This window comes from Pagrus major, chromosome 12 (genome assembly GCF_040436345.1).
Source record: "Pagrus major chromosome 12, Pma_NU_1.0".
NCBI classification, from domain to species: domain Eukaryota; kingdom Metazoa; phylum Chordata; class Actinopteri; order Spariformes; family Sparidae; genus Pagrus; species Pagrus major.
The window spans coordinates 15,464,704-15,491,509 of record NC_133226.1 but is presented as its reverse complement, the minus strand read 5'-3'; the positions used below and the strand labels follow the sequence as shown (position 1 = coordinate 15,491,509).

At 40.4% G+C, this 26,806-nt stretch overlaps 2 protein-coding genes across 3 annotated transcripts; one reads left to right on the top strand and one right to left on the bottom strand.

Moving 5' to 3' along the window:
• Window positions 1-944: 944 nt before the first annotated feature.
• On the bottom strand, window positions 945-20,011 carry myo1hb (myosin IHb). 2 transcript variants are annotated; one of them, XM_073478152.1, is made up of 33 exons: window positions 19,936-20,011; window positions 19,391-19,440; window positions 10,052-10,213; window positions 9,581-9,696; window positions 8,226-8,424; window positions 8,056-8,136; window positions 7,776-7,955; window positions 7,584-7,682; window positions 7,388-7,501; window positions 7,235-7,306; window positions 7,026-7,145; window positions 6,779-6,846; window positions 6,584-6,689; window positions 6,411-6,491; window positions 6,217-6,308; window positions 6,026-6,120; window positions 5,179-5,225; window positions 4,818-4,898; window positions 4,610-4,715; window positions 4,386-4,503; window positions 4,144-4,257; window positions 3,991-4,067; window positions 3,833-3,901; window positions 3,622-3,706; window positions 3,365-3,527; window positions 3,151-3,234; window positions 2,931-3,024; window positions 2,781-2,836; window positions 2,562-2,697; window positions 2,360-2,430; window positions 1,660-1,757; window positions 1,478-1,577; window positions 945-1,399 (listed from the first exon to the last, which is right to left on the bottom strand). In XM_073478152.1, exons 3-33 carry the CDS (start codon window positions 10,175-10,177, stop codon window positions 1,373-1,375), a joined length of 3,075 nt encoding a protein of 1,024 aa, XP_073334253.1. In that variant the 5' UTR covers window positions 10,178-10,213; window positions 19,391-19,440; window positions 19,936-20,011; the 3' UTR covers window positions 945-1,372. The 2 variants fall into 2 exon arrangements, with proteins under 2 accessions (XP_073334253.1, XP_073334252.1); XM_073478151.1 differs by lacking the exon at window positions 19,936-20,011 and having other exon boundaries at window positions 19,391-19,479.
• Window positions 20,012-20,207: 196 nt separating this feature from the next.
• Window positions 20,208-26,414, top strand: LOC141006108 (synaptic vesicle 2-related protein-like). Its single transcript, XM_073478228.1, has 16 exons — window positions 20,208-20,338; window positions 20,579-20,712; window positions 22,245-22,330; window positions 22,424-22,522; window positions 22,607-22,678; window positions 22,942-23,066; window positions 23,163-23,226; window positions 23,324-23,449; window positions 23,534-23,662; window positions 23,755-23,828; window positions 24,158-24,234; window positions 24,322-24,426; window positions 24,947-25,058; window positions 25,145-25,226; window positions 25,313-25,402; window positions 25,485-26,414. The coding sequence occupies exons 1-16, from the start codon at window positions 20,277-20,279 to the stop codon at window positions 25,674-25,676; spliced, it is 1,629 nt and encodes a 542-aa protein (XP_073334329.1). The 5' UTR covers window positions 20,208-20,276; the 3' UTR covers window positions 25,677-26,414.
• Window positions 26,415-26,806: the final 392 nt, after the last annotated feature.

Here is a 26,806-nt window from a genome sequence, read left to right as displayed (position 1 = left end):
ACAATTTATTATGAGGAATTGAAACAAAATTAAGCGGAGCTTTGTTAGCGGCTATTCTTTGATAGCACTGCGGGGGAGGAAAATGATTTACAGCCACTCCTTTGGCCACTGCTCAAGATGAGTGCATCATTATTGACAGACACACCTTAAAGGTAGCCCTGTTGTAATGGATATGAAAATCCCTGCCCTTAATGGATATACGATGCTACCTTTGAGCATGGTGACATTTTGAACTCCAAGTTGACGTTTGAGAAGGGAGTATACCCACACACCCAGAGACTCAATTGGATGCAATTGTGAAATTTTTCCTTCTGAATCAGCAATTTGTGCTGAAACAGTGATTCATAGATTTTTAAGAATAACAAGATTGCGTTAATGTCGTGATTGTGCAGCTTTGAGCGTGCTGATATGCTGCCGTCAGCACAGTAAAATGCTGACATAACACAGCTTGGACTGATGAAAGCTTTACTTGTTTTGCCTCATAATGGCCCAAAAATGGCATTTTGAGGATTTGTGAATTTTCCATTCTGTTCTGAACACTTTCAGAGACTTATCATTTTTCTTTCCATGTTGGTGTCTGTGTTGTCCAGCAGAGTGGACAGCAGATTTAGCAACCCAGTGCTGCTTAACACTGCTTTTCTGAAAACAAGTGCATCACATCCTCTGTACCGGGATGTGATGTTAACGTTGAGTTTAGAATGAAAATCTGTACTAATTCTGTGACTTATCTTTTAAGTCAATGCACAAGAAGTGTGTCGACTTCCTCTAGAGGTTTCATGATTCAACTTAAAAGCTGCCCCTAAGGAGGGGACCTGTAGGGCCAGCTGGAGACCAGTAGAGGGAGCCGCTAACTCAGGAATCGTCTCAGTGCAACATGCAGGAGTCAAGCATCCATTTGAAATGTGTTTGGGGTATTTTGCTCTCAAAAAAATACAGATGAAGTGTCCATTGTGGTTTCACATGTTTTAATGTGACAGTACAACATGGGTGAGGTATGACATGCATTCATGGCTGCACACGTGTAATGTTTTTCTCTACTGTTATCATCTAGACAGGATTTCAGATATGTTTAGTACAAAAAGAAAAAAAAATGTTAAAAGTGCTTCTGTTCCTATTATGGATGGTTGATTTTCATGATTTAAACCAGATTTGAGGAACAAGCAGACCCACTGATATTCTGGCAGGGCTCTGCTATCTACAGTACAACTCAGATATTGGCAGTACTTGTGTAATATTTGCATACACGTAATTGGATAACATTGTCACGAAATTAAAAATCAGCTGACATGAATCACAATTGGCAACAACCATGGAGCAGGATTACAGAACAAACATGGCTGTTACAGCGACATCATCCCAAACCACCGGCGACTCATCTGGACTTCGTTCTCGTAGATTCCTAAAGAAAGAAAACAAAGTGAAGAGCTTAGTCAGTAGTTTATATAAACAGTACTCTAATGCTAAACTCCACACTCACCACCATCAAATGGCCGTTCTTCGCCCTGTAGACCATGGACTCCTGGCCACTCTTGAAGTCCACGAACCCCTCTCTGCCAGGCTGGATGTCAAATCGCACACTGCAATGACAGTATGAATCATTTCTACCCTTTGGTGCTAGCGTTCAAATTCATATTTCTACATATATTCCAGATTCTGTACCTGCCCTGGACCACTTTGATGTAGTTTTGCTTGTTGGCAATAACACAGAGCTTAGTCAGGGCCTCAAACAGGTAGTCACACTGCAGGACCAGATCCCCCTAAAAGAACAAATGGTGTCAGTCCTTCAATTGACTGATATGGAGATTTTACAATGCCTAAGTGTGCTTCAATGAATGCTTTATTTAGTAATGTTTCTGATCTGGTTTGGGGTCGGCTGTGAGGGGCGCTCCAGGAAAGTTATGGACCTGTTATGGAAGTGATTGAGCAACAGGGTTTATAAGTTGCTGGCCATGAAAGACAATATTCCGCCTTTTACCTTTGCTCCATGATGTTCTATATCTGTCTTTCCCCTCATTTCCTGTATCTCTCTACTCTTGGCTATCTGATAAAGCCATAAATTGCTCAAAGAAAGCTCAAGAAAATCAATGAGAGACAAACACTCACAGATAAAAGTCTGTCAAACTGAACTGGGCATTGTTCTCCATACTGTCTTTAAACTGTGTCTGAATAATGAATTGAAAGTCCATCTTAAAGAATGGTTTTATTGCCCTTTCAGACTTGATCGATTGTCTGCAGAGCCACACGTGACCTACAGATTGTGCTGTCTTGGTTTTCTCTGTTAAAGTAAGGTAGACTTTTAAACAGACAATTAAAATATTGGCGGAGATATATTTAGACAACAGTCTGTTAATAGTTGTACCTTTTGTTTGATGTCATCACATGTAACATGAAGGATCAGGAAGTTGTCGCTCAGGTTGCTGACCGACACGCCTATAATCAGAAAAAGACTCACCTTGAAAAGATTAAATCACAGGTGTGTCTGCAACCGCAACATCCAAGCATGTGCAAACCTCTCCCTACAGATAATGACGCTGATTTGGTCTAATTGTCTCACTCGCTACCTTTCAGAGAGCTGTAATCTATCCGCTGCTTGATCTTGGTTTCCTCGACCAGGTAGGCGGCTTCCTGGGTGAAGATGAGCTGCCGGAGACGAGGCCTGAACCCGTTCCGGTCGTACTTCACCACTGGCACACTGTACTGTGGGAGGGACGCACACACACAAGGTCACGGTGGATAAAATAAAGGACGAAGACGGAAAGTAAATTCCGATGTTAGTTTACCTTGATGTGCTCATATCGAATCATCTGAAGCACTTTGATGCTTATGTCCTCTGCACCTTCATAAAGTAATAGAGGCTGGTGAGAATCAGCAGAAATACAGTCCCAGCAGTAAGTACAGTCAAAGAAAAGAAAATAACTCCACAGTCTCACTTATCCTGGTGTCCACGAATGGTCTGCACACACTGAAAGGGTAGTTTTCTTTCTTTCCTTTGAACATGGAGCTCGTCTGCTCTTTTAACAGAAGCTGGAAACAAGGAAAGCAGAAAGTAAGTAAAGATACTTTATTTCCTATAGTTAATCTGTCTTACTTACTTCCAGAATGAAGTTATTTTAAATGTAGAAGGATTATGTTGTATATTGTGGTTCCTACCTGTGCTTTCCTCTGTGGAGTGATTCCCCGCACATACTTTTTCACCATGTGGCGAATGTAGATCTTCTTCAGGACCTGGGAAGCCTAGAAAAGCATGCATGAGCTCCTTTAATTTACACCTTTACAGCATTCAGTCTTTACCAAAATTACCTGTGACCTCATTGCATGCAGCCGTATAACTAGAAACAGTTGGCGTTAAAACTGTGTCACCCACCTCCTGCAGTATCAGCGGAGCGGTGAGCCAAGCGTCTTTCTCCAGGACTGTTTTGGGAAGGTTTTCCTTCAGCCGTGTGAGGTAGTTGTGTCTCACATATGCCAAGTACTCGCTGTTGTCAACGCAGGATGGCTGATTTCTAGTTATGAAGCCTTTAATGAACCTAGAACAAAATCAAAGACTGTTAGCCTCACCACATAGACTGTATCATTCTCATCTCATTTAATCTTCAGATGGGTTTCCTTGTATAAACTTACTTCTTGATGACCTTGACAGCCCACGCTCGCTTTTCGCGCTCCTTTCTGGCCATCAGACCTCTCCAGCAGTTCTCAATCTTAGTGGCTATTAAGATAAGACAAGGTAACCAAAAATAATATTTTAAAAAGCTTGTCGTGCGTGTCCATTCGTGTACATTTAGTCAGTCTGTGCTTACATAGTAAACCAATCTGTGGCCATTTAAACACTCACCCGCCTCTCTCTGTTTCAGGTAGTCTCCTTTCACTCTGTAGCCTTTGTACTTGGCTTGAATCCTCGTCGCTGCAACAGTAACAGTGACAGTTTCACTTTCAGGAGAGATATGAAGCTTAACGTAGCATTACAACTACATTTACAGATTAACATCTCACCTAGCCTATGTTTGCAGATCTGAAAGGCGTCTTCTGTTGCAAACAGAGTTCTTGGGTGCCGGATGAAAATTTTTGTCCTTGAGGGAAAGAACAAGACGTTTCTGTATCTCAGCATTAACTGTCAATGGCACCCATCCATTAGCATCTGCCTACCTGCCCATCTTGTACTCGTCAGGTTTGTAGCCCAGGTGTTTGATCAGGTGTTGAACACCTTCTGCTGCCGTACCTCTCCAGTTGGGCCAGGTGTCTGGACACAGAGGCTTATACCTGAGAAGAAGAATAAGAAGCAGGAATGTATGTGTGTATGTGATCACAGCAAAAATGAGAACATGCCACATGTCTTCTGCAAAAAAAGGGTACCAGGGAACAGGAGCAGTGACATTGTGCTTAGCTACCTCTGGAGGAAGATGTCGTATTTGCGTCGGTAAGCAAACCCAGCGCGCCTGACCCTCAGGTGCTCCATCAGCCCCAGGTACTTCACCTGATGTCTCACCAACACATCGTCAAAACGCCCTGCAGGGGACACCAGAAGTCATCCAGAGAGTTCAGGGGTCAAAACTGTGTGGTTTAACTTACATGTGCTGGCTGAAGGCTGGATTTTCGGGACAGAAGGCCTCACCTGGCTGCTTGGCTTCATTGGGTTTAATGCAGCGGACGTACCAGGGCTCTTTAGACATTAAGATCTCAGTCAAGCCCACCAGGCTGCTCTTAAACTGAGTCACCACCTGAGGGGTGGAGGAAAATGGCAGGTTGGTGGTTTGTTTATAGTTATTTTAATTTCAATTCAAGATCAGAGGGTCATAAATGGTTCTGAATTGTTTACTTACAGTTTCAGGTCTCCTCTTGCTGTCCGGTTCAGTGGAAGGAAAACAGTGTTTGATAATAGCGTTCTTGGACTGTCGCATGACCTTGTGGAGAAACAGGAAAACTGTATCAACACCTAACATGTCAGACATGTTATTTAAGGGTTATGCTTCAATACATTTATACACAATTTCTGTTCTATTTGGGTGTTTTGTTGAAAGCAGTGGAGGATGTTAGAAGTCATACAGCAGATTCACTGCAAGTGCTGTTTTTGAGTAATACAGTGCAACAAATTAAATAAAGTTGCATTCATTTTCAAGAAATCACCAACCAACTTGATATGGGTATCACCTGCTTTTTACTATACAAATTAAATTAAATTACCTCTTTCCCATTTCGATACAAGAGATCATTGTTTTTGTCCAAGAACCCTGAAAGTACAAAGAGAAACTTAATGTGTATTTTTGGCACCAACAAATTCCTACTCCTGACTCCTGATGACTAGTAGCATATGGTGGCTAACGTTAGCCTAATGGAAGTAGTAACATAATATATAGGCTACATTTCACCAAAAATCTTTTATAAATATAAATAAATCTGGCAATCTTTTATAAATATATTTGTCTGTATAATAATCTTTGTTATGTGACCTTTAACCCTGTTAGCGATGTCACCTCTAGTTAGCCAGAGAGGCTCTGCTGAGGAGTTAAAACGTTATAAAAACCCTCAACAGTGGTGCAAATCTTACTTCCTATGAATCACAGAACTTTTCTGACGTTATTGTGTAGTTTTACTTGTCCTGGAAAGGTTTTTTATCACATACAGCACTTTTTTTTAACATGCTAGCTTACCAGTGTCAAGCTAAGCTAACGTTACTGGAACATGCAAGCGGTTCTGCTGTCCTTCACCCAGGTATGTGAGCTCCCACTTATTTCTTTGTTTCTTTCGTGATACAATATGGAGAACGGCCAAAGGAGTCAACACTGGACTATAAATATATTATTATTTTATGCATATATTAAGAACTGAGAATGTGATGTATGTAATGGCACAGAGGTGTGTTCAGTTGTCATCGACGCTACGTTAGCCAATGCTACCATCCTTTATATGGATATTGCTGACGGTCAGTTTGACTTAATGCCTCTTTCCTACTCCTGCTATTGTTAAACTATATTTTAGCACTCTTAGACAGTAGACATTATCTAACAGACAGATGTATGTCATCTCTCACCAACAACACAGTATGTAACCTCCCCGGCGTAGTGCAAGAGGCGGAAGTCTCCTCTTTCCAGTGTTTTCCTCGTCTTCTGGTCTGCAAGTTTATGTCTGCAGGAAGGGGAAAGGTTTTAATGGTGTTTATGGTCATGCTATGTGCCGGTCTGGTTGCTGGGACAAAGTGCAAAGCAGACGTTTCCAACTCACGTGACAAAATGAGGGTGACCACCAATCTCTTCCTCCATCTTCTCCAGTAAGGTGAGATCTGTGGCCTCGCCAGGACGTAAACATTCCTCGTCCTTAATGAGAGGAGAAGCATCAATAATTCAGTCACGCTGTAGCTTTGCGGGTGAGGATATTGTTTGTCTTCACGTAGGACCATAACTGAATCGTATCTTTACCAAGAGAGAGATGATTCCTCTGTGTTTCTGCTCCACAAGATCGCAGATTATCTTGTTGTTGAAATATGGCACTGGTTCCCACTGCGCATATAAAAAACAATGTATGTGAGTTTATTTTTGCAGATTAGTTGCCAGAAGAGTCAAGAATATCCAAGGAATGATAGCGTTATTACTTCAATCCCCTCCATCTCGTACTCCTCCTGCTCTGACTTGAGGGTCAGCTGGATGAAAAGCTGCTGCAGCTTCTCGTTGCAGTAGTTGATGCAAAACTGCTCAAAGCTGAAATAAATCACAGGCACTCTCAGGATGGGATTCTTCATTTCACACGTTTGCTCTCGAAGAATCCGCTTATCAGTGCGTGATCTCACCTGTTCACGTTGAAAACCTCGAAACCATAGATGTCCAACAGACCAATCACTGTTTTCCTGGAGGAATCCTGCAGATAATGGACACAGATATGACTTCTGCTTCACGGAAAATCTGCTATGGATGGAAATTCCAGCTCATATGTTATTTTGCTGGATCTACTGTTTACAGGCTTCCAAAAATCTTGCTACCCCAATTTTTTTCCAGATTACCATGATCTTATTGCGACAGTATCCTGTTTTTTCTCACCTTGTTAGCTAAAGATTCATTGATCTTGTTGACCAGCCAGTTGAAAGTGCGGCCATAGATGGCTTTGGCAAGGGCATCCCTGGCATATACTGCATGGTCCACAGAGAAGGGACTGAGCACCTATAACAACAGAATAATGTAGATGATGAACGCTACGAACAAGCTTAAAATATTTTCAGGTTTGAATTAAACAAATGAAGACAACTCACCTCCTCTGTTTTGGCTTCAATCTTCCTGTGGGTTAAGCCCTGCTGTAGCACCTGAGTAGGAATCCCCAACAACTGCACAGCGAAGCAAAAATCAGAAAGTTGCATTAAGACAAATAAATGGTTTAAACTGTCTGCAGTTTGTTATGGACTCACCTTTGACACCCATTGCATCTCCTGGTTGTTGTTGAGTGACGCGTATCCTCGAACATCTGCTTCAAACTTGATGTTTCCCAGGTGGAGCACGCTCGCAATTATTCCAAACAGGCTCTGCAGAGAGAATTACTTCATGAATCACCAGCAAAACATGTCATTCATAGATTTAAATAAAGTTTTGTTCAGTTTCGTTCACCTCAATATCACTCTCACTGAACTCTATGACAGAGAGGGCTTTCCGCACCATCTTCCAGTCACTCTTATCATTGATAGAGCTAACTTTGGCACAATCACCCTGAAGGAGACAAGAATAAAAAGTCTTGAGTCAAGAGATTTTTGTCAGATAAACCAGATAAGCGAGGAGTCGTTTGTTTTTTTCTCCACTGACCTGCACCAGGTATCTGTAATGCTGGCAGTTTCTCTCCAGGCCGAGCCAGCGGAGCAGATCCTCCTCTCCTCCCTCCACCAGCTGATAGAAGATGTGGAAGTTTCTCTCTCCGTGGTTCTGGTGGACCACGCGGGACTTCTCCAGCAGGTAACTCAGGATGTGACCACCAACTGCACCACCCTGAGGGAGAAAGGCAATCCTTTACCCTCAATCAGTGCTAACTGAACCTTGAGGTCATTACATTGATGTGTTACTGTAATGTGAAGATATTTCAGTCCACCTGGTGGTCAAACTGGATGTCCATGTATTTCCCAAAGCGGCTTGAGTTGTCATTCTTCAGGGTTTTGGCATTTCCGAAAGCCTGGAAGTTATAAAGATACATATACTGTATATATAAAAGATATTTTACGCAGCAGAAGCTTTTGGCAGACATATATCCATGTCACTGACCTCAAGCACTGGATTGGAGAGGAGCAGCCTGTCCCGGACGTTGTTCAGGAGTTTGGTGCTCGGACAGCTGACAGCGTAGAACTGCAGGATTTTCTTTGAGGCCTCAGTCTTGCCGGCTCCGCTCTCCCCTGAGATCAGGATGAAGTGGTTGTTGAACTCAGACTGCATGGTGCGGAAGACGTTGTCCGCCAGCGCATAACTGAAAGTACAGTAACAAGTCAAAGTCAGCCACGTTTTTTTTTTTTTTATTCTGACTTTTTTGCTATCAGAAAATCAGTGTCTACTAGCTGACAGTGGAAAAGTGAAAGGAAATGGGGGAGAGAGAGACTGTGCAAGACCTGCAACAATAGTCCCTGGTCAGATCTGGATGCGACAGTGCCACTTAGCCTTGCTTCCATTGCTTCCACTCGACATTGCAGTGAAAAATAACCCTGCAGGCCAAAAAGCATTTCCCCCACAGAGCGCCATCATAAGAAACATCTTTAAAACTGTTGACAGGACACCTCGAACTGCAAGCAAGGTCAATTTAGACTCTTTCTATTATGGATTTTTGATTCATCAAGATTTTTATAATTGTAAAACTTTTCTCAAGCCCAGGAAAGAGACACTGCTGAAACACGGAAGTTAACCCAGAAGCTAGAATACTATTTGGCGTATGCGCCAGACAAACAATTCTCATTCAGACTGAATGTGTCGCCATCTTACATTTGGTATGTACTTCTTATAAATCTATGGGTCGGACCCTGCATTTATGATTTATAAACTCTTTTGTGTCATTAATATCCTGTCTTCTTTTCCTTCTAGAGTTATAATGTTCTTTTCAATTAAAAGCTGAATAGTAAGAGCCTCCAGTCACACCACTGGTTGTGTTAGGCTGTATTTAGGTACAGCTAACATACTAACAATGACAATGCTAACATGATGATTTATTGCAGGTAAAATGTTTATCATGTTCAAAAAAAACAGTGCAGTACAGCAAAGGCTGATTGGAAAAAGGAAAGACTTGAAGTAAGACTTGGAAGAGCTGACAGTGATATCACAACTCATCCAGAGCTGAACATGAATGTGTGCTCCAGATTCAATGGAAATCCCAAAGTTGTCGAGACATTTCACTTGAAACCAAAAATGTCAATCTCATGGTGACACCAGAGGAAAAAAAACACCAAAGTCATTAAAATTCTTTCTTTGGGGACCAGGAATGTTTGTACAAAATGTCATGTCAATCCATCCAATAGGTGTTGAGATATTTTAATTTAGACTAAAACAAACAACAACAACAACAATAAAGGTTTATTTCATTCAAGAAGTGATTTATCCACCCACTGTAAATAAATACAGAATAAAGAATATCTTACATATGAGGTGGCAGCTCGAAGAAGTTCACGCCCATGTACGTATCCATTTGCTTCTTGCTGTAGATGTCTAACTCTTTATATGGGTTGACTGACACCAAGAGAGTCCCGATGTAGGTCTGAAGAGAAAGAGAGGAAAGGAAGTCATGTTCTGTAAAACAGGAGGTTGTTTTTCTCAAACATTACAAGGACACGTGTATCACTCTGCTGATAAGTAATTTCGTTCCTCTCATCAAAAGCAATAAGTTTGGTTAATCGCTTGTCGTGACCTTACGGACAGCAGTGACCTTTAGATTGCTCGCTCCGCAAATGAAAAGAACAGAAGCTGCTGTTTCAGCAGCACGAGGTGCCGGATTCAGCACAAGGCAGCGCAGCATCAGGACCTCGTAGGGTTGAAGGTCGAGGGCGGGAAGTTTAATTAGAGTAAGAGAAAGAGCCGGGTCATCCGGCATTACACCACACAGGAAGACTCACGTAAATGAGATTCTCGTGGAAGCGTTTCCTCACGTTGTCCAGGAAGGCAGTCTCGCTCGTGTAGTTGTCCAGGAGAACAAAATCCTGGATGCCCACGCGATCCCTGGCTGTCAGGGAGGCCTCCATGTTCCTCAGGATCTCGTTACACCGGTCCTCCAGGCTCTGTGCCCGAGCAGGAAACAAGGTATTACAACAGAACTGAGTAACATGGCAAAACTTATTAGACCGTAATAACATAATTTATGGCTCTATTCAACAAAATCTACAGATATTGTGTTATTTTTGGCCTCGTTCTCATTCCTTCTGTCAAGACCAATCCTATATGTCCCATCCTTTTCCTTTGTGTCCTGTTTTCCTCAAAAACGATCTGTTATCATTCAAGAACTGTACACACACATTCATACAATCATGGACAATCTAGAATATATATTTCACAGTGGGTCACTCATTTCCTTCCGGTCAGGGCCCTTGGTGGCCTTGGCTACATCCTCTTCTGCTCATGACACATCCAAATTCAGCCTCCACTATCTAATCAGCTTCTGTGTTTCCTAAAGAACCATCAGTCTTGTTCATGGCAAGGACAGAATGAACATGAGATACTCCACCTGCAGTAGAAGCTTCATATATTATATATCTAACTAGTGTTTGACTCAAAAAAGTAAAAGTAAAGATATCATGTTAAAATATTACTTTTGTGAAAGTGAAAGTCATCCAGAAGTACTCAGAAGTAAATACTGTACTTTTTACTCAACTACATTTGTCTGACAGCTTTAGTTACTAGTTACTTTTCAGATTAATTTCCTGCCCAGTGAAAACCACGTATCTCCAGATGTGATGATGTTGAATCCTTGTGATAAACTGCCAGTGTTGTAAAAACTACCCAAAAGTCATACTCGAGTAAAAGTCTTAAAGTATCTGATGTTAAATATAAATAATTGATACATATATTTACATGTATATATACTGTATATTCTGGGTCGACTGATTATCAGAAGTAGTATTTTTTAAGTTGATTGTTTGACGCTGATGCAGCATGTGATCCGGAAAGCAACTAGTAACTAAAGTTATCAAATAAATATAGTGGAGAGGAAGTATAAAGTAACAAAAAGTGGAAATAGTACCTCAGAATTGTACTTCGGCACAGTACTAAGAGGAGTACTTGAGTATAGTTACGTAGTTGCATTCCATCACTGCACTGACAAAAACTGAATGCAGATTTTAATTAAGAATTAAAATCATGAATTAATTACATTCATTTTAATAAGTATAAACACAGGATATCCTGTGCCACTTAAAAATACACAACCCGAGGAAGTGTCGGGTGAAATAATCAGCAATGCACTTTAATTACGGTGCTATGAAAGAAAGAGCCACCCAGTATTATGCTTCAGTTGTTTGGCTCTCATCACTGCCAAGCTGACCTGTCACCAAGTCGGCGTAACCGACACTCACAGATCATTCTCCAGTAAAACAAGCTGCTGCTCTACTGACCCAGCAGACATTTACAGCAAAATGTCACAGTAAATCAAGTCCTGAAAACCACATGCGATCATTCAAATGTTCAACAGCGTTATGCAGGAAAAAGTGCCAAAAAGTGACCTACCCTGAAGGTCCTTGATGTGTTTGTGCCTCTGTATGTTTTCTGAACTGAACATCTGGTTTTATTGAGGGGGAAAGGACAGGAAGCACTGATAGATTACTGTCTCTACTTCCTTCAATAGGAAACCATCAATTATGTAGCGAGCACGCAACAAAGGAAATATCTCATTCTAAATATGTATTTGTGTGCTGATAGATTTACAGACGATCTTGGCTCACCACGTACAACATTCTGTACTCTTTTTATCCATTTATCGTATGACACTTTTTATCCGTAGACAGTTTCAAATCTAAATCACACAGAGTTGGATATAGGAAGACTGGGAAAGGCTGCAACGTGTCCACAACCACATCGTATTTAACAAAACACTACAACAAGGCTTCATGACTAAAAGCTTAATGCGAAAAAAATGACTCTGACTGAATTTTTTCACCAAATTGCTGCCTCTTTAGGTCACTGCGTCAGACAGTCAGTAGGTTGACAGACACAGTTTTTGCCCCAGGATGCAGAAATTTGACATGGAATTCAAATGTGTGTGTGTGTGTGAGGGTGTGTCGTGGGAGTTTGCCATGTCTCCTTTCATAACTCATCAACTGTTTGTCGTACACTCTAGTGGGAGGCGTCATTGAACTCAGCAGAGTTCCTTCTTCATTGTTCTACCTACTTCTGCTGGTCCATCCATTCATTGATCCACAAAGCTGTGTCCACCCTCTGAAAACAGCAACTTTCTATCTATAAGCTGAAATTTGCCCAGGAGGTCCAGTTTTTGTGAGGTTGTGTGCACAGGAAAGCACAAGCTGGTTGTAGCTTATTGCAAATTGGGCTTGTATTATGTGATGTTGCAACACTGCACACTGTAAATTCATAAACTTTAACGATTCATTTTTGAAGTTGAAAAAAAAAAGCCAATTAAAGGCTAGAAGGCTAGATAATACTGTATATGCAGTACATAAAATATGAAATGGTACGTTTTTCCATCAGTTGTCCAAACTTACTGAGGATTTGCCGGTTTGACAGAGGAGGCCAACAACTGACAGCAGAACTATAATATGAGAAATCAAAGCCTTTTAAAACGTACTTATAAATACTAACATACATTTTAAATACTGGCTCACAGTAACATGGTCACCTAAAATATAATAGCAGTAATAATAAAACAAAAAGCAAGCAGCTAGGTCTGGCTCAGACACTCTGCCCTGTTGTTGGCACTGTGTGGGCAGGCTGTTGGCTCGGCACCGAGCGCAGAGATTTTCTGCCATTCAAAGGAAATGTTACCTCTGCTGAACACATGGCTGATAAAACAACAACACTATGCTCTTAGAGGAAGGTCAATTTAGATATTTTTTAAAGATAAGAGCTGACTTTTCTTGACAACATTGTCATCCGATTTTAAATATATGAACAAAACACAGTCACGTGTATGAGGTACCACACAAACAAACCCAACATGGACAATTACCGTAAAACATCAAATTTTGATGTCAGGCTACAGCGGAACAGGAAAGTCTATCTGACCCGGAGGCCATCACCTGAGAGGGCGCTCCATTGTCCCTGTCTATGCAGTATGGTGCAGGATCCTGTTACGCAGCCACAAAGTGGCAGTTAGGCTCCTGAAAGAGATAGCACTCCTCGTGGGCCATTGACTGACACCACACATCGCCCAGGGCAACACACATTTAGGGGGCTCCAGGTGTCTAGAGAAACCTGACCATCACCGGCCTCCAACACACCAGTCAAGTACAGTGCCTCCTCTGTCGCTACTGTTTCACACAAGCACACAGTGGCAGGCTAAGAACCGTCTACCCTGCACCCTGTTCTGGACAGTAAGATAAAGTTTTATTTAATCTAAAGCAGCATAAGTGAAACAAGCTTAATACACAACATTAACGTTAGTATCACTTTAGGAAAACTTAATTTTATCCCAATCAGTTGCCAATTTCCTCATCCACGAGATGCAGCACCGTTAGCATTCACTTGGAGTCGTGTTTTTGGCCACCTGGCAAATTTTAAGTCCAATATTCACTCTCCTTTGAGCTCTTTCTGTTTTCCACCATCAATCCTAAGGGAAATATTTGGCTCTTCAGCTGCTATTCCAAAGTGACAGTTTTTAACGAGTTGGGAGTGAGACTCAAAAATCAATTCTTCCTCACCAATAGGACCTTTAAACTAACCAAGGAAAATTACATTAGTTATGAATAAATAACATAACACTTACTTGCACTCCATCTGCTAGAGTTCACCTGCTCCATGTTAGGAAGATTGAGTGCAATGAGAGTGAACCAAAACGGTAACGTTGCGGGCTTTAAAACCAAAACAATAAGCTGAAAGACGCTAAAATGCGATAAGCTTAGAGGAACTGCAGAGTCCGATCATAATTCTCTCTGTGAATTTGTCGCCACGAGCGACCCCTTTCACATAAAAGTTGTTTGATCCATTGAATGTATAAAAGCATAAAAGTGGTCATTCTGTATCAGAAAAGACCCTGAAGCAGACAGCAACACACACCTGTACCCCCATGTCTGGATCAAATAAGGATTGTGCAACAGAAAGATGCTACGATCACTTAAACAAATCCACAAATAATTCCTTTAAGTACAGTAACACAACTTCAACCAAGATACAAAAGTCACGTTAATGTAATTACCTTTGTTACTTCCAAAACCATGTGTGTCATGGCTGAATCAGTCTTGTGTGATGAACCTGATCAATCCGAAACTACTATGAACCTCAGTCCTCGGGTATACAACTCAGACAGACACGGCCTGCGATGGCAGTTTTAGTAGTCGATGAGTTCTCCCATAGTGGAGCCTCTTTAGGACGGCACAGATATTCTACTTTCACTACTGTCTCCTCTGCTGCTCAGGTTTGCATCGGTCCCTGATTCAAATGCTGGCTCCGAGCAGGCCCGGTACCTCGGCCTGGGACAGATGAGGAGGAGGAGGAGGAGGGGGAGGAGGAGTGTGGCCCTGCTGCTTCCTGCTGGGCTGGTGTCCCTGCATCGTAGGTAATGAGGCAGTAATGAGCTACCTGGCTCTGGAAGCACTGAGCTGGTTAAACATTCATGGAGCCCAGGCAGCAAACGTTCATTCAGCGCTTTGCCTGAGTGTTGAACAGCTACACTATGTGTTTAAGGAAGAGTGTGTGTGTGTGTGTGTGTGTGTGTGTGTGTGTGTGTGTGTGTGTGTGTGTGTGTGTGTGTGTGTGTGTGTGTGTGTGTGTGTGTGTGTGTGTGTGTAATACAAGGATGTAGTAACTCTATCCTCCCAGAGACCCGTCCTCACCCTCCTCCCCACAAAATTACAGCACAGGTATTCGATTACTGATCTTTGATTAGGCTGATGCATTTCAAACTAATTACTAACTGATCATGAGAGCCACAACGATCAGACCAGTTTGGGATTCAACTCTTACAGACTCTGTGACACCAGCTGTCAAAATCACACTTTCATTTCAGATCTACAACGATGTGTTACTAAATCTGTTGAGCAGTCTGTCATTTTCAGCAAGTGAAACCTCAAATATAAAATTCAATTTCAAGTTATTATGCTGCATTGGGTACTGATTTTATCCAGTTATAATCCAGTTTTATACAAACTACTTTGACAAATCAATATAACTGCCACAAAATCTCATCTTTTAAAGGAATTTTCAGCATTTTTGTGCCTTTATTTCTTTTTAAACGTGCAATAGAGAGCTAATAGGAAATGAGAGATGAGAGAAGAGATCAAGATGGAGCCTAAATTTCTACATTATACTGTTTTTTTATCTCATCTTTGTCTTGTGGTTCAGCCGTGTCCGGCCCGCGGGCAGCGTCACGTTGCCCTTTCATTCCGTCTGTTTAAATTTTAACATTGTGTTTCCTGTACCCATCAACAAAGGCAGCTTACGTTACTGCCTGAAGATCGGCCAAAACACACGGTGACATAAGAGAGCATGTTGGAAAAGTCCTTATTAGCATAATGTAATCCATTATGCAAATACTGAGGGGTTTCTACATCTACTCAATCTTGAAAGGGGACTCCTGCTCTACTAATAACCCCCCAATAGACACACACCATGCTCACCAAAGCCACATCTAATTGATTTACTGTGCACAAAGGAATAACCCAGTTTGTAGAGATGCACCCATTAATGGCTAAGCTTCGGTATCAGATGATTGTCGTGTTCTTAACTGTTGTCGGTTTATTGGCATATACGATGACACTCACAAATAGCAGTAGCCGAAGTTTATTTGTAGTGTCGCAGCAATATAGCACCGGCACAGTCATGAGCTAGTAGTCTCTGTAGGCTGGGTAAGACCTGAACATTGTATCATTTAGTAGGTAGCTGTTGGAAGCAGTTACTTTAAAACAATATTCTTTTCCATGTGAAAGAAGGTTATATTAATGGTTGTTTCATAAATTTGTACACTCGAATTTGTCCTCTGTCAAAGAAAGTGTAGAAGATTTTGTGTGAAGATGTGAGGTGAAGATTTCCCTAATACAAAAGGGGGAATAAATAGCAACAAAACAACAACAATAACAATAATCTGCACTAAAAGATGAAAAACACTGACAGTTATTTTGTTCCTGATTCTTCTTTTATCCGACTTGGATATGACAATGTTTTAATCACAAATCGCCTTCCTCAGATGACGTGAAGTTGATCTACTATATTGACAAATTAAAGTGGCAACTTCTTCTGCTTGAAAACATATTGAAAGTTTGCCATCCATCCGTGAGACACTGAACATATTTAAGACAGAAAGTTTTGCTTTGAATCAGACACCTACTACTTAAAACGTACATGAAAACATGACATCAAACCTTTCAAATTAAAGAAAGCACAACGCTGACGCAATTTATACAGTGTACAAGATGTATCCATAAATAAAATAGCACACAACAGTTCTGATAATGAGAGATTTGCATTTAAAGCTTTTTAACTGCCAATGTTATATGTGCCAATACAAAAAACCTCTCAACTGTGAGTGCAAACCCTTTTTTCATTGAACAAATTAGCCAAACTTCTGAAATGCATTTATGTTAAATGTCATATTAACTCACATAACATGCCTGTCTTTAAAAAAATACATTATATGCTAAATAAAACAATATTTACATCGCAAGAAGACTAAGAATCTAAGCAATAACTCTCAATTTCGATTACTTCCAGTTTTTGGTAGTATTGATATACTTTGGTCAATCCTCAAACACTATAAAGGTCAATGATAACACAAAAAATGGTTCCAACTGTACAGTACCTGCTTTATTTTTGCACTAATTTCAAGCATAGACACCATCCTGCACTGAGGGTTTTTAACGATAATGTACCTGAGTAACTAAAAAAGCGTATTATTTTAGTCTTCAGACCACACACACACAATATCACACATCTGATAAGGAATAAATAATAAGGCTATTGCAATCTTGTTTCTAAAGAGTGAAGGACAAGTTGTATCCTTGATCCACCACTCATCCAAATAAATATTCACAGGCCCAATTAGTCCCAAACAACTAAACATTCAAACTGATCCTTTATTCATGTGAGCAAACAGATTGCTGTCGCCGTAGCAGGTGCAGGACTCTGAAGGCTAGGAGGAGCTGTGAGGCTATTAGTTTCAGATGTGGAGCATTCAGTGAACAAATCGCACAATAATTAAAGTGCAGCATCACAAAAAACAGCTGTTTTAGTGATTATTACATCTGTGTTTAGCAGGATTGGTCATTTACATGTCAGAATAAAAAAGCAAACCACAGTACTACAGTATCTCAACAGTTAGCTTTAAAGCATGTAGATGTCAAATCTTACCTTTGAGTCCATGTTTCAGATCTTTGTGCTCTGCTGAGGTTCTGTTTGGTTCTGTGTGAGTCTGGCCGAGCAGCTGATGTGACCAGTAGGGATGTGGGGACAGAGGGATGGGATGTATATTCTACCTGTATTTATGACCGTCCCATAATGCAGCAGCCTCAGCATGTCCTCAGTGTCCTACTTTTCTGTTATTTTCAGGTCAGCCTTGTTCACTTGCAGGGGTACAGGAGACTGAGAGCTTCCAAACCTCTAATTTGAGACAAAATGTCCTCCTGTGGCTGTGAATGCTAAAGTTGTAAGTTATAAATATTATCTTTTGTGGTGTATGCTATAGTCAGCTGGGTCACCTGTAATACACACTGCAGTGTTTCCCCTAGGTTGACGGGTTTGGGGTGGGGGGCTGCTGGAGCAGCAGGCCAAACAGGCTGACAGTTAACAGGAATCATTTTAATAACAATACTTCAGAGCACTCTTTGACAATATTTTTCTCTTTTCTCTCCAACAATTACAACTACTTTTGCAATATCTTTCTTTTTGTACAAATTACAGATACAATTACTTACAACTATTAATCTACTTTTGTTTATTTATCCATCTGTGTTTTATTTGTTTCTCTTTTTTTTGCGTACTTACCAATATCAGTTTTGTACAGCCAGGAGGAATACTTCCTCTCTGACAGCCAAGTTGGGTCGAACCCTGTCAACCTACGGTGACTGGACTTGTGCTGCTTGTCGGGGGGAGGGGGTGAAGCAGGTGGGCTGCTGCTCTGCTCCATGGAGCTACTACTACTAGCAGCAGAGCTAACGTTTGCCTCGCCAGAATCACTTAATGCGCTTAAAAAACGTGGATATTTTCGCCTGTTTTTCAGGCAGTGGGGGTCGACGCGACATGTTGTCCTCTTCTCTCTGTGTCTGTCTGTAGGTGTGTGTGTTCACGTGTTTGTTTGTGTGTACGCCGGTGCGAAGCTCCGCCCATCGTAAAACAGAGAGCGGAGGAGAAGCGTAGATGCGCGACGATGAAGAAAATGAAATGAAATATCCTCGCTTAAATTGGATCAATAACATCATTATTTATTGAAAGAACACGGTCCAGACCTGTTCTATAGGAAAAGTGACCTGAAATGACTTCTGTTGTGATTTGGTGATATAAATGAAATTAACTTGACTTTCAGGGGGGGCGCGGGGTCCCCCTATACAACGGTAGGGGAAAGACTGCGCACTAATGAGTTTTGCCATACCAATGCTGCATGCTACATTGGATTTGGGGGAAAGTAACTAAGTGCTCAAGCAAATGAGTAAATGTACTTACCCTCATCATCCAGTAAAAGAAAAAAAGAAACAATAAAACATAGGCAACAACAGACACAAACACTTCACAGACTATTAATAGATATTTCTAGCAGGATTTTCTTTTCTTATGTTTCGTACACCGTTAATCATCTCACAACTCTTGAACTTAAACTAAAAAGTAGTTAAACTTAGCTCTTTGACCAACTACGACAGTAAAATGCAGTGTACATTTTGAGGTATACGTTTCTCTGAAAATAGTACTTTTATTTTTAATACTTTGGGAAAGTTTTCACTGAAAAACACATCTGTACTTGTACTTGTAATGGGGTATTTTTCAATTGTTGTTTAGTTATTTTAAGCTAAGTAATGGATCTCAGTGCTTCCTTCACCTCTGTACCATGAGGACTGTACCATTGTTTCTGAATGCACCTCATTTACTTCATATTTTGCTAATGCTTTACATTACGGCCCACAATTTACAGCGTAAGTACTCCAGAGTTTCTGAGTAATCTTTTGCACTAACTTTCAACTGAGTGACATCACTGGAGACAATTTATCAGATTACATGCAGCTTCCTCTGGAGCCACAAAATGCTTTACAATACTTTTTTTCCACATATGCAGTAGAACACACTTTAATGTGGAAAATTGGTGGAGTTACCCTTTAAATGAATTCCTTCCTCTCCTGAGGCTTCTGAGAAGAGACAGGACCTGGAACAGACACACAACTATTAACTCAAGAGGTGTGACCTCTGACAACAGCAGCCTGTACAAACGAGAGCCTTCTGGTTATCTGACCAACTATCACCAACAATAGCAGAAGGATAAGAGCACACCCTGCTGTCAGCTACAGGCTGTAACAGCTAATCACCTCCTGAACCATAGAGCTGTCGTTGTTAATTCTTATAAAATATCCTCTTACTTTACTCCTTCTATCAACATTATTCTACATTCAAACAGTATAATCTCTCCATGGTTACAGGAGTAGTTTAAAGTCTCTGAAACGCACACACACCCTCTGTGTGTTTACTCGTGGTCACCATTTAATTAAGCTTAGGCTGAGCTTACTGTTGTTCTTATTGTAAGTCCCACTGGATAAGAACATGAGATAAGATCTTTGGCTCATCCTCCAAGACGAGTAGAGACTAATACAGTTTGCACTCAGATGTTCAAAAGTTTTAATCACACTATTGACTGAGATCTTACCTTTTTTTTTTATTTGACATCTCAACACCAGAAGAAATACACTGTGAAAAAAGCTGAAAAATGCAGCATGTTGATTTACCATTTTAATCACATCTTTCCTACTTATTACTTTAAAGAAACTTTCCCTCCAGTGAGAGAGCGTTTAAATAAATATGGCTGACCCATTTCAGTCACAGGCTGACCTATAAAACGTCCTGGTGAAACTCCTCCCCCCTCTTCTCCCCAGGTATTGTTCTCTGATTGGGTGTCACTCTGAAACCTGAAGTGCACCAGCAGGTTTGACCAAAAACACCGGTGTGCTGTAGAGGCAGATACCACAGCTCTCTGACAGAAACACTGAAATGGACAACTGGAACAAACCGTCAGTGATCTCTTACAAGCGGTGGAGAAATCCTGAACTGAGGTAAAACAAAATACTTTCTTCTTCTTCTTCTTCTTCTTCTTCTTCTTCTTGTTCTACTTCTTCTTCTTCTATTTTTTGTGTTTCCTCATAAGTGTGGAGCAGACTGCAGCACCTCCCTGCCGTGTTGACATACCTGAGTGTTGCCACAGGGCTGTGTATATCCACATGGACGTGTTTTTACTTGTAAACTAAACTAAACCATAATGTGTAAATTCCTCCTTTTGGTGTGCTGACATGTAGGGGTGAGGCAAACTTTGTGGGTCAGAATGATGAGGTCCAGGGCACAGACAATGAGATCTGCACTATAGCCGCACCAAGACTCGACTCAGGGAGAAGAGAGTCTGCTTCCAGACCTGGATTTGATCAAACTGAAGGTTTGTAGAACACTACTAGTTGTAGTGTTTACACATTTTGATCCTGTCTGAAAAATACACAACATTAAGATGGTATAAATGTATAAATGTGTCTAAAATGTGCGATCTGAAAACCAGTCTGTCCTGACTGTTCTTGTTTTTGTTAGGAGACGGTCTGAGTATTTAGAGTATTTAGCAATACTACAATGTAAAACAAAAATTGAACAGTCCTACATTCCACTGGGCTCCGGACTGACCTTTTAAACTAGTTGCACTGTGTGCCTAACATTTTCATTTAGGAGCACCAGCTCATTATTTAGGCTTTTAGTAAGGATTGTAAACATAGGCGATAAGCTCAACTGTTTAAATTGTATCGTCGTATCATTATTGATGGCATGCTAACATGTGAGCAGTACTTTATTGTTGTAGTTTGTCAGGGTTGAGATCATTTTAACTGCTTGATATTCTTCAGATACACTTTTGGTAGTTAAAGGTGCACTACGCAACTTTTTTTGCAGGCCTATTAACAGACTGAGCTCTTGATACAAGGAAGAACAGATTGCAAGAGCTAACATGAGTTTTAAGTGTCCTTTAGAGGTACAATATGTAAGAATTTGACATTTTACATTAACAGATGAACTTATGTTATCAACAGAATATGAAGAAATAACAGTTTGGCGTTATGTCAAAGTCTCAAATGTACCATTGCTGTGTTCTTGGGTGCAAGTCACACAAATGTAGGCAATCTGACAAATAGTTATCATTACACTGTTTCCTGATTGATCAGCAACTAGAAAAGTCAATGGATTGTTTAATCTCTACGGACATTGGACCATATTTCAAGGTAAAACAACAGGTTTGATAACAGATTAGCTTCCATTAGACAACGGCTAGCGTTAGCATTCAACCACATTCTAGCTAACGTTACTGTTTGATATGTTACTGTTTTGATGCGATACAATTAGAAAAGTACATTTATTCAGAAATATCAACACACAACTAGGAGACGTTTATTAAACCAAGAGGTGAAACACACGGGATCCAATCAGACGGTAATGTAGAGGAAGTTGTTGAATGCTAACATCAGCGAACAAGTTATTTATTAGGTTGTTTTACCTCGAAATATCAACAAACGTGCCTCCAGATTTTCACTATACATCGTCTTTTCAGTTGCTGATCAATTGGGAAGCTGTAAAATGACAACAATTTGTCAGATTACCTTTGTTATATGACTTGTAACCTGGAGTATGAGAAGCCGTTTAGGCCAAAAATACAAACTTCATACTTCTGGAACACAGCAATGATACGTTATCCCAGCATTCAACTTTGACACCCTGAGTGTGGCGTGGGAGGAAAATGGCCGCCATGTGAATAAGATCCATTATTTGGCACCTTTCAGAGATGTGTCAATAAGTTTTTGAATATGTAGTGCAAATATTAAAACAAATTAATGTCATTAAGTCATGCTTGTTTTAATTATTGAGCAATTCTGCATCAATTTCTTCACAGGTGACAGTAAACTTGCAGTGATTGTCTTTTTGTCACTTTTACAGAGACATTTACATTAGACGATGCAGTGGAGGCCATCGGATTTGGAAAGTTTCAGTGTAAACTCTCTATCCTCACCGGACTGTCATGGGTAAGAATCCAAAAAACATACAGGAGGGTCTTCACTCTGACAACCAGATACTGTATATGTCTCTCATGTATTGCTCTGCCTCTGTGAGAGCAGATAGGAGACGCCATGGAGATGATGATCCTCAGCATCCTGAGCCCCCAGCTGCACTGTGAGTGGAGGCTGCCCAGCTATCAAGTGGCTATTATAACAGCGGTAAGGTCTCCTCGGAAAGGTTTTATTCTACAGCTGGTCCATTTTGAGATGCGTGAAAGTGTTTTTTTTTTTTTTTTGCCTCAGGTGGTGTTCGTCGGAATGGGGTTCGGCTCACCTACATGGGGGAATATGTCCGACAAGTACGGCAGAAAAGTGGTGAGTCTCATATGTTGGTTTTTTCATGCATGATTCAGTTCAAAATACATGTTTTATCTCTTACCTGTAGTGCAATTTATCCATCTAGATTGTTTTGGTGTGAGTTGTTGAGTTTTTGAGATATCAGCCATAGAGATATCTGCCTTCTCTGTAATATGATAAATATAAAACAATCGGATAAATAGCAACACATGGAAGAAGGAAAAATATATATTTTTGATTTTAGGGTGAACTGTCCCTTTTTGTGTCCCTGTGGTAAACAGGGTCTGATAATTTGTATGTGCTGGACTCTGTTCTACGGCCTGCTGAGCGCCTTCGCTCCGGTGTATGGCTGGCTCTTGGTCCTGCGGGGCCTCGTAGGCTTCGGCGTCAGTGGAGCTCCTCAGGCGTAAGTTCACTGCTTCCTCTTTGTGTGAAGAGATGAAGTCTGCACATTTTTAAGAGCCATGAAATGATTTGCAACAAACATTTGGCCTCTTTTTAGAGTGACAATGTACTCAGAATTCCTCCCGGTGAAGGCAAGAGGCACCTGCATCATGCTGATTGCGGTATTGTGGTTTTACTGTACTACAGTGTGGAATATTTGCTCTGATTAGTTACACTGCCCGTTGATTCCCTCCTGATTGAAGTGTTTGTGTGCATCAGGCGTTCTGGGCAATCGGTGCTGTGTTCGAGGTCCTGCTGGCACTGTGGATAATGCCCACTCTCGGCTGGAGGTGGTTGCTCGGCCTGTCTACGATACCTATGGCAATATTTGTTTGCTTCTCCTTTGTAAGTATCTTTTTGAGGATACATCCCTCAAAAATAAAAACCAGCTGGGGCCAAACTTTCAAATTAACTTCGTTTGTCGCACAGTGGCTGCCTGAAAGTCCTCGCTTTGACATGCTGATGGGAAAAACAGAGGAGGCCGTGGCAACTTTAACACGCATCGCCAAAGAGAATGGCAAAGAGATGCCTAAAGGGAAGATGGCCGCCAGTAAAAAGGTGAGGTTACAGATATATATGGGTGAGAAAAAGGAGATGCACGTCCAGTACAACACTTCATAAACTCTAGTTTTGTCAATTTAATTTCACAGAATGACCGTGGACGGATCAAAGATCTCTTCTCTCCTCAGTATTGGCGGACTACTCTTCTGCTGTGTTTTATATGGTTAGCTTGAGTAAAACCTTTTCTACTTTGTCCTTTCTATCAAATTTCCTTCATCGGGTATTTTGATTAGGGCAGCAACTAATGATTATTTTCATTTTCCATTAATCTGTTAGTTATTTTCTTGATTAATCGATTAATTGTTTGGTCTATAAAATGTCAGAAAACAGTGAAAGATGTTGATCAGTGTTTTCCAAAGCCCAAGATGACGTCATTACATGTCTTGTCCGGTCCACTACCCAAAGATATTCAGTTTACTTTAGTAGAGGAAACCAGAAATATTCACATTTAAGAAGTTGGAATAATTTTGTCTTTTTCCATTTTATCCAAAGGTTTGCCAATGCCTTCTCCTATTATGGGATCGTCCTGTTGACAACTGAGCTGTTCCAATCTAAAGATTCATGTGGGAGTAAGTAACTGCTTACTTTTAATATTTATCACGATGTGTCCTAAATTTGAACAAAGACCAAAACCAAACTGTCCGTCCTTCTAACAGCAACCCAAGGGGCCAAGATTGAACCGAGCTGTAGTCTCGAATGCAAATACTTGACCTCAGCTGACTACAAAGACCTTTTATGGACAACCTTGGCTGAATTCCCAGGTAAAATGCTCCCTGTTAGCGTGTGTGGTGTGGTGTGTGATTGGAGCTGTAAGGTGAAGAGCCATCTGTTTCCATCCACCCATTTATAACAAAAATATAACATGGATATCATTTCTGTGAAAATTCAAGCACTTTTTTTGTTTGTAAAATCATTTCTGTATTTCTAGAATTAATCTAAATTCCTCATAAATTTCTTAAAGGTTAAAGTTTGAGCACATTTAGCACATTTGTTGCACATACACTAGAAAACTATCTTTACATTTTACATGTATATTTACATTGGATGAGTGAGTACACCTTAACCTGTACCGTTATTTGCTCAACCAACTATCTGTTTTATCTGTATTCAGAACGGGCGGGGCTTTAACCAGAAGTGTGTGGCTTGTTGGTTTCGTTTAAGGCTAAAATCAATATGGCTTGAAGTTGCTATATTTGTTAAAGAACTAGAACAGCTTTAGAACTGGGCTTTAGGTGAATGCTTCTATAAAAGTATATGGTTTTGAAATCTCATGTGTTTCAGGTCTCTTAGTCATCCTTCTGTTAGTTGACCACATTGGCAGGAAGAGGAGCATGGCAATGTGTTTCTTCATGTTTTCTTTGTGCATTCTGCCCTTATATGCTTGTGTCGGGAGGTGAGTTTGTCATTATTATCATTCTTATCATTACATTAAAAGATCAGGGCTGATCTTTAACTGTCTGTGTCTTTGTGTTCATGCAGGTTATCTCTTACAATCCTCATCTTTGTTGCCAGAGCCTTCATCTCTGGAGGATACCAAGTTGTTTTTGTTTACACACCGGAGGTACGTCTACATACAATTAAACATTAAACATATTTGTTTTATAGAGCACCTGAGCTGGACAAAATGCTCTCCCCTCTCGTTTTTAGGTGTTCCCTACAGAAAACCGAGCCTTAGCCATGGGGACTTGCAGTGCGATGGCACGGGCCGGGTCCCTGATTACGCCCTTTGTTGCACAGGTATGCAGGAGTGACTATTTATTTTTCTTTCCAAAAAGAATCTGACTCCTTCAGGATTTCAGTTTTTGTGCTTTGGTTCTAGGTGATGCTCAGGACATCGGTGAACCTGACCCTGTCGATGTACTTGTGCTGTTCTCTGCTCGCCGGCATCGTGTCCTTGATTCTACCCATCGAGACGTTGGGCAGGGGTCTGCAGGAGTCCAATCTTGACCAGGAGGCCGAAAGGCAGACGACCACCACTACCCCCCCGTCGTATGGTGCAACAGGCTGCTAGCACCAAGAATCAACCAGGAGGAATGACAAAAACAGAAAAGAGAGGATATTTTGTCAACGCCATAGTTGCCTGTTTTACTGTGGATTGAATCCTCTGAGCGATGATGGGTGAAGAACAACAGGAGACAATCTCATTACAGGCTGGGAGTGATAATTGAGGCTAGGCCTACTTCCCATGTCTAATGAGAGCGGACGCTCACTTGTGCTCAGACCGGATTGTTTACTCACTCTTCCATCAAGGCCGTGAGAAGCAACAGTGAGCATTTTTGGAAAATGATGATGATCCACTGTGCAGGCTCCGTTTCGAGCAACATATTTTACACCTTGACCTCAACAGAGACATTTATTTTATACAGTTTGGACAAATATGACTTATTGTATTTATTTATGTATGTATCCACTGTGCCTTTTGCTGAAAATTCAGGTAAAGTTAAATCTGCTTTTGGTTATATTTTATGTTTTTTCATTGAACTTAATAAATAATAAAAATCCAGACATTATTCTCAAAAAGCTGTCTTCTTAACAGTATAATAAATTGAATATTGTTTTATTTTTTTCAATATTTTCAGAAAATGCGTATTTTTATGCTTTATTTCTTTTAAATATTTTATATATTTTCTTAGATTTTAATATATTCTTCTGGGCAAAACACCACATTTGGTGACATCACCAAGGACTCGAGCAGATTGTGACGGCTATGTGGACCAAACGACTAATTGATATGTGGAAAAAGATCAAATACAAGCATTCTTCTCAAATAAAAAAATGGTTGTCTTCCTTATCTTAACAGTATAATAAATTGAAAGAAAATATATATTTATGCTTTATTTTTTAAATATCTATGTTTTTAATTTTCACATATCTTCATTTGTAATTTTTTTAGATTTTTTTTTTTTTTTTGTATACGTCGAATTTGTCTTAATAGTATAATAAATTGAATATTTGTTTAATTTCTTTCAATATTTTAAGAAAAACAACATATTTTTGTACGTTTTTTATGATTTGAATGTATGTAAATCTATATTATTTTTTTACGTATTTTTTGTTTTATTTTGTACATATATTATTATTTTATATATTTTGATATTTTAATATTATATTATTATTTATTTATTTTCGGACAAAACAAGA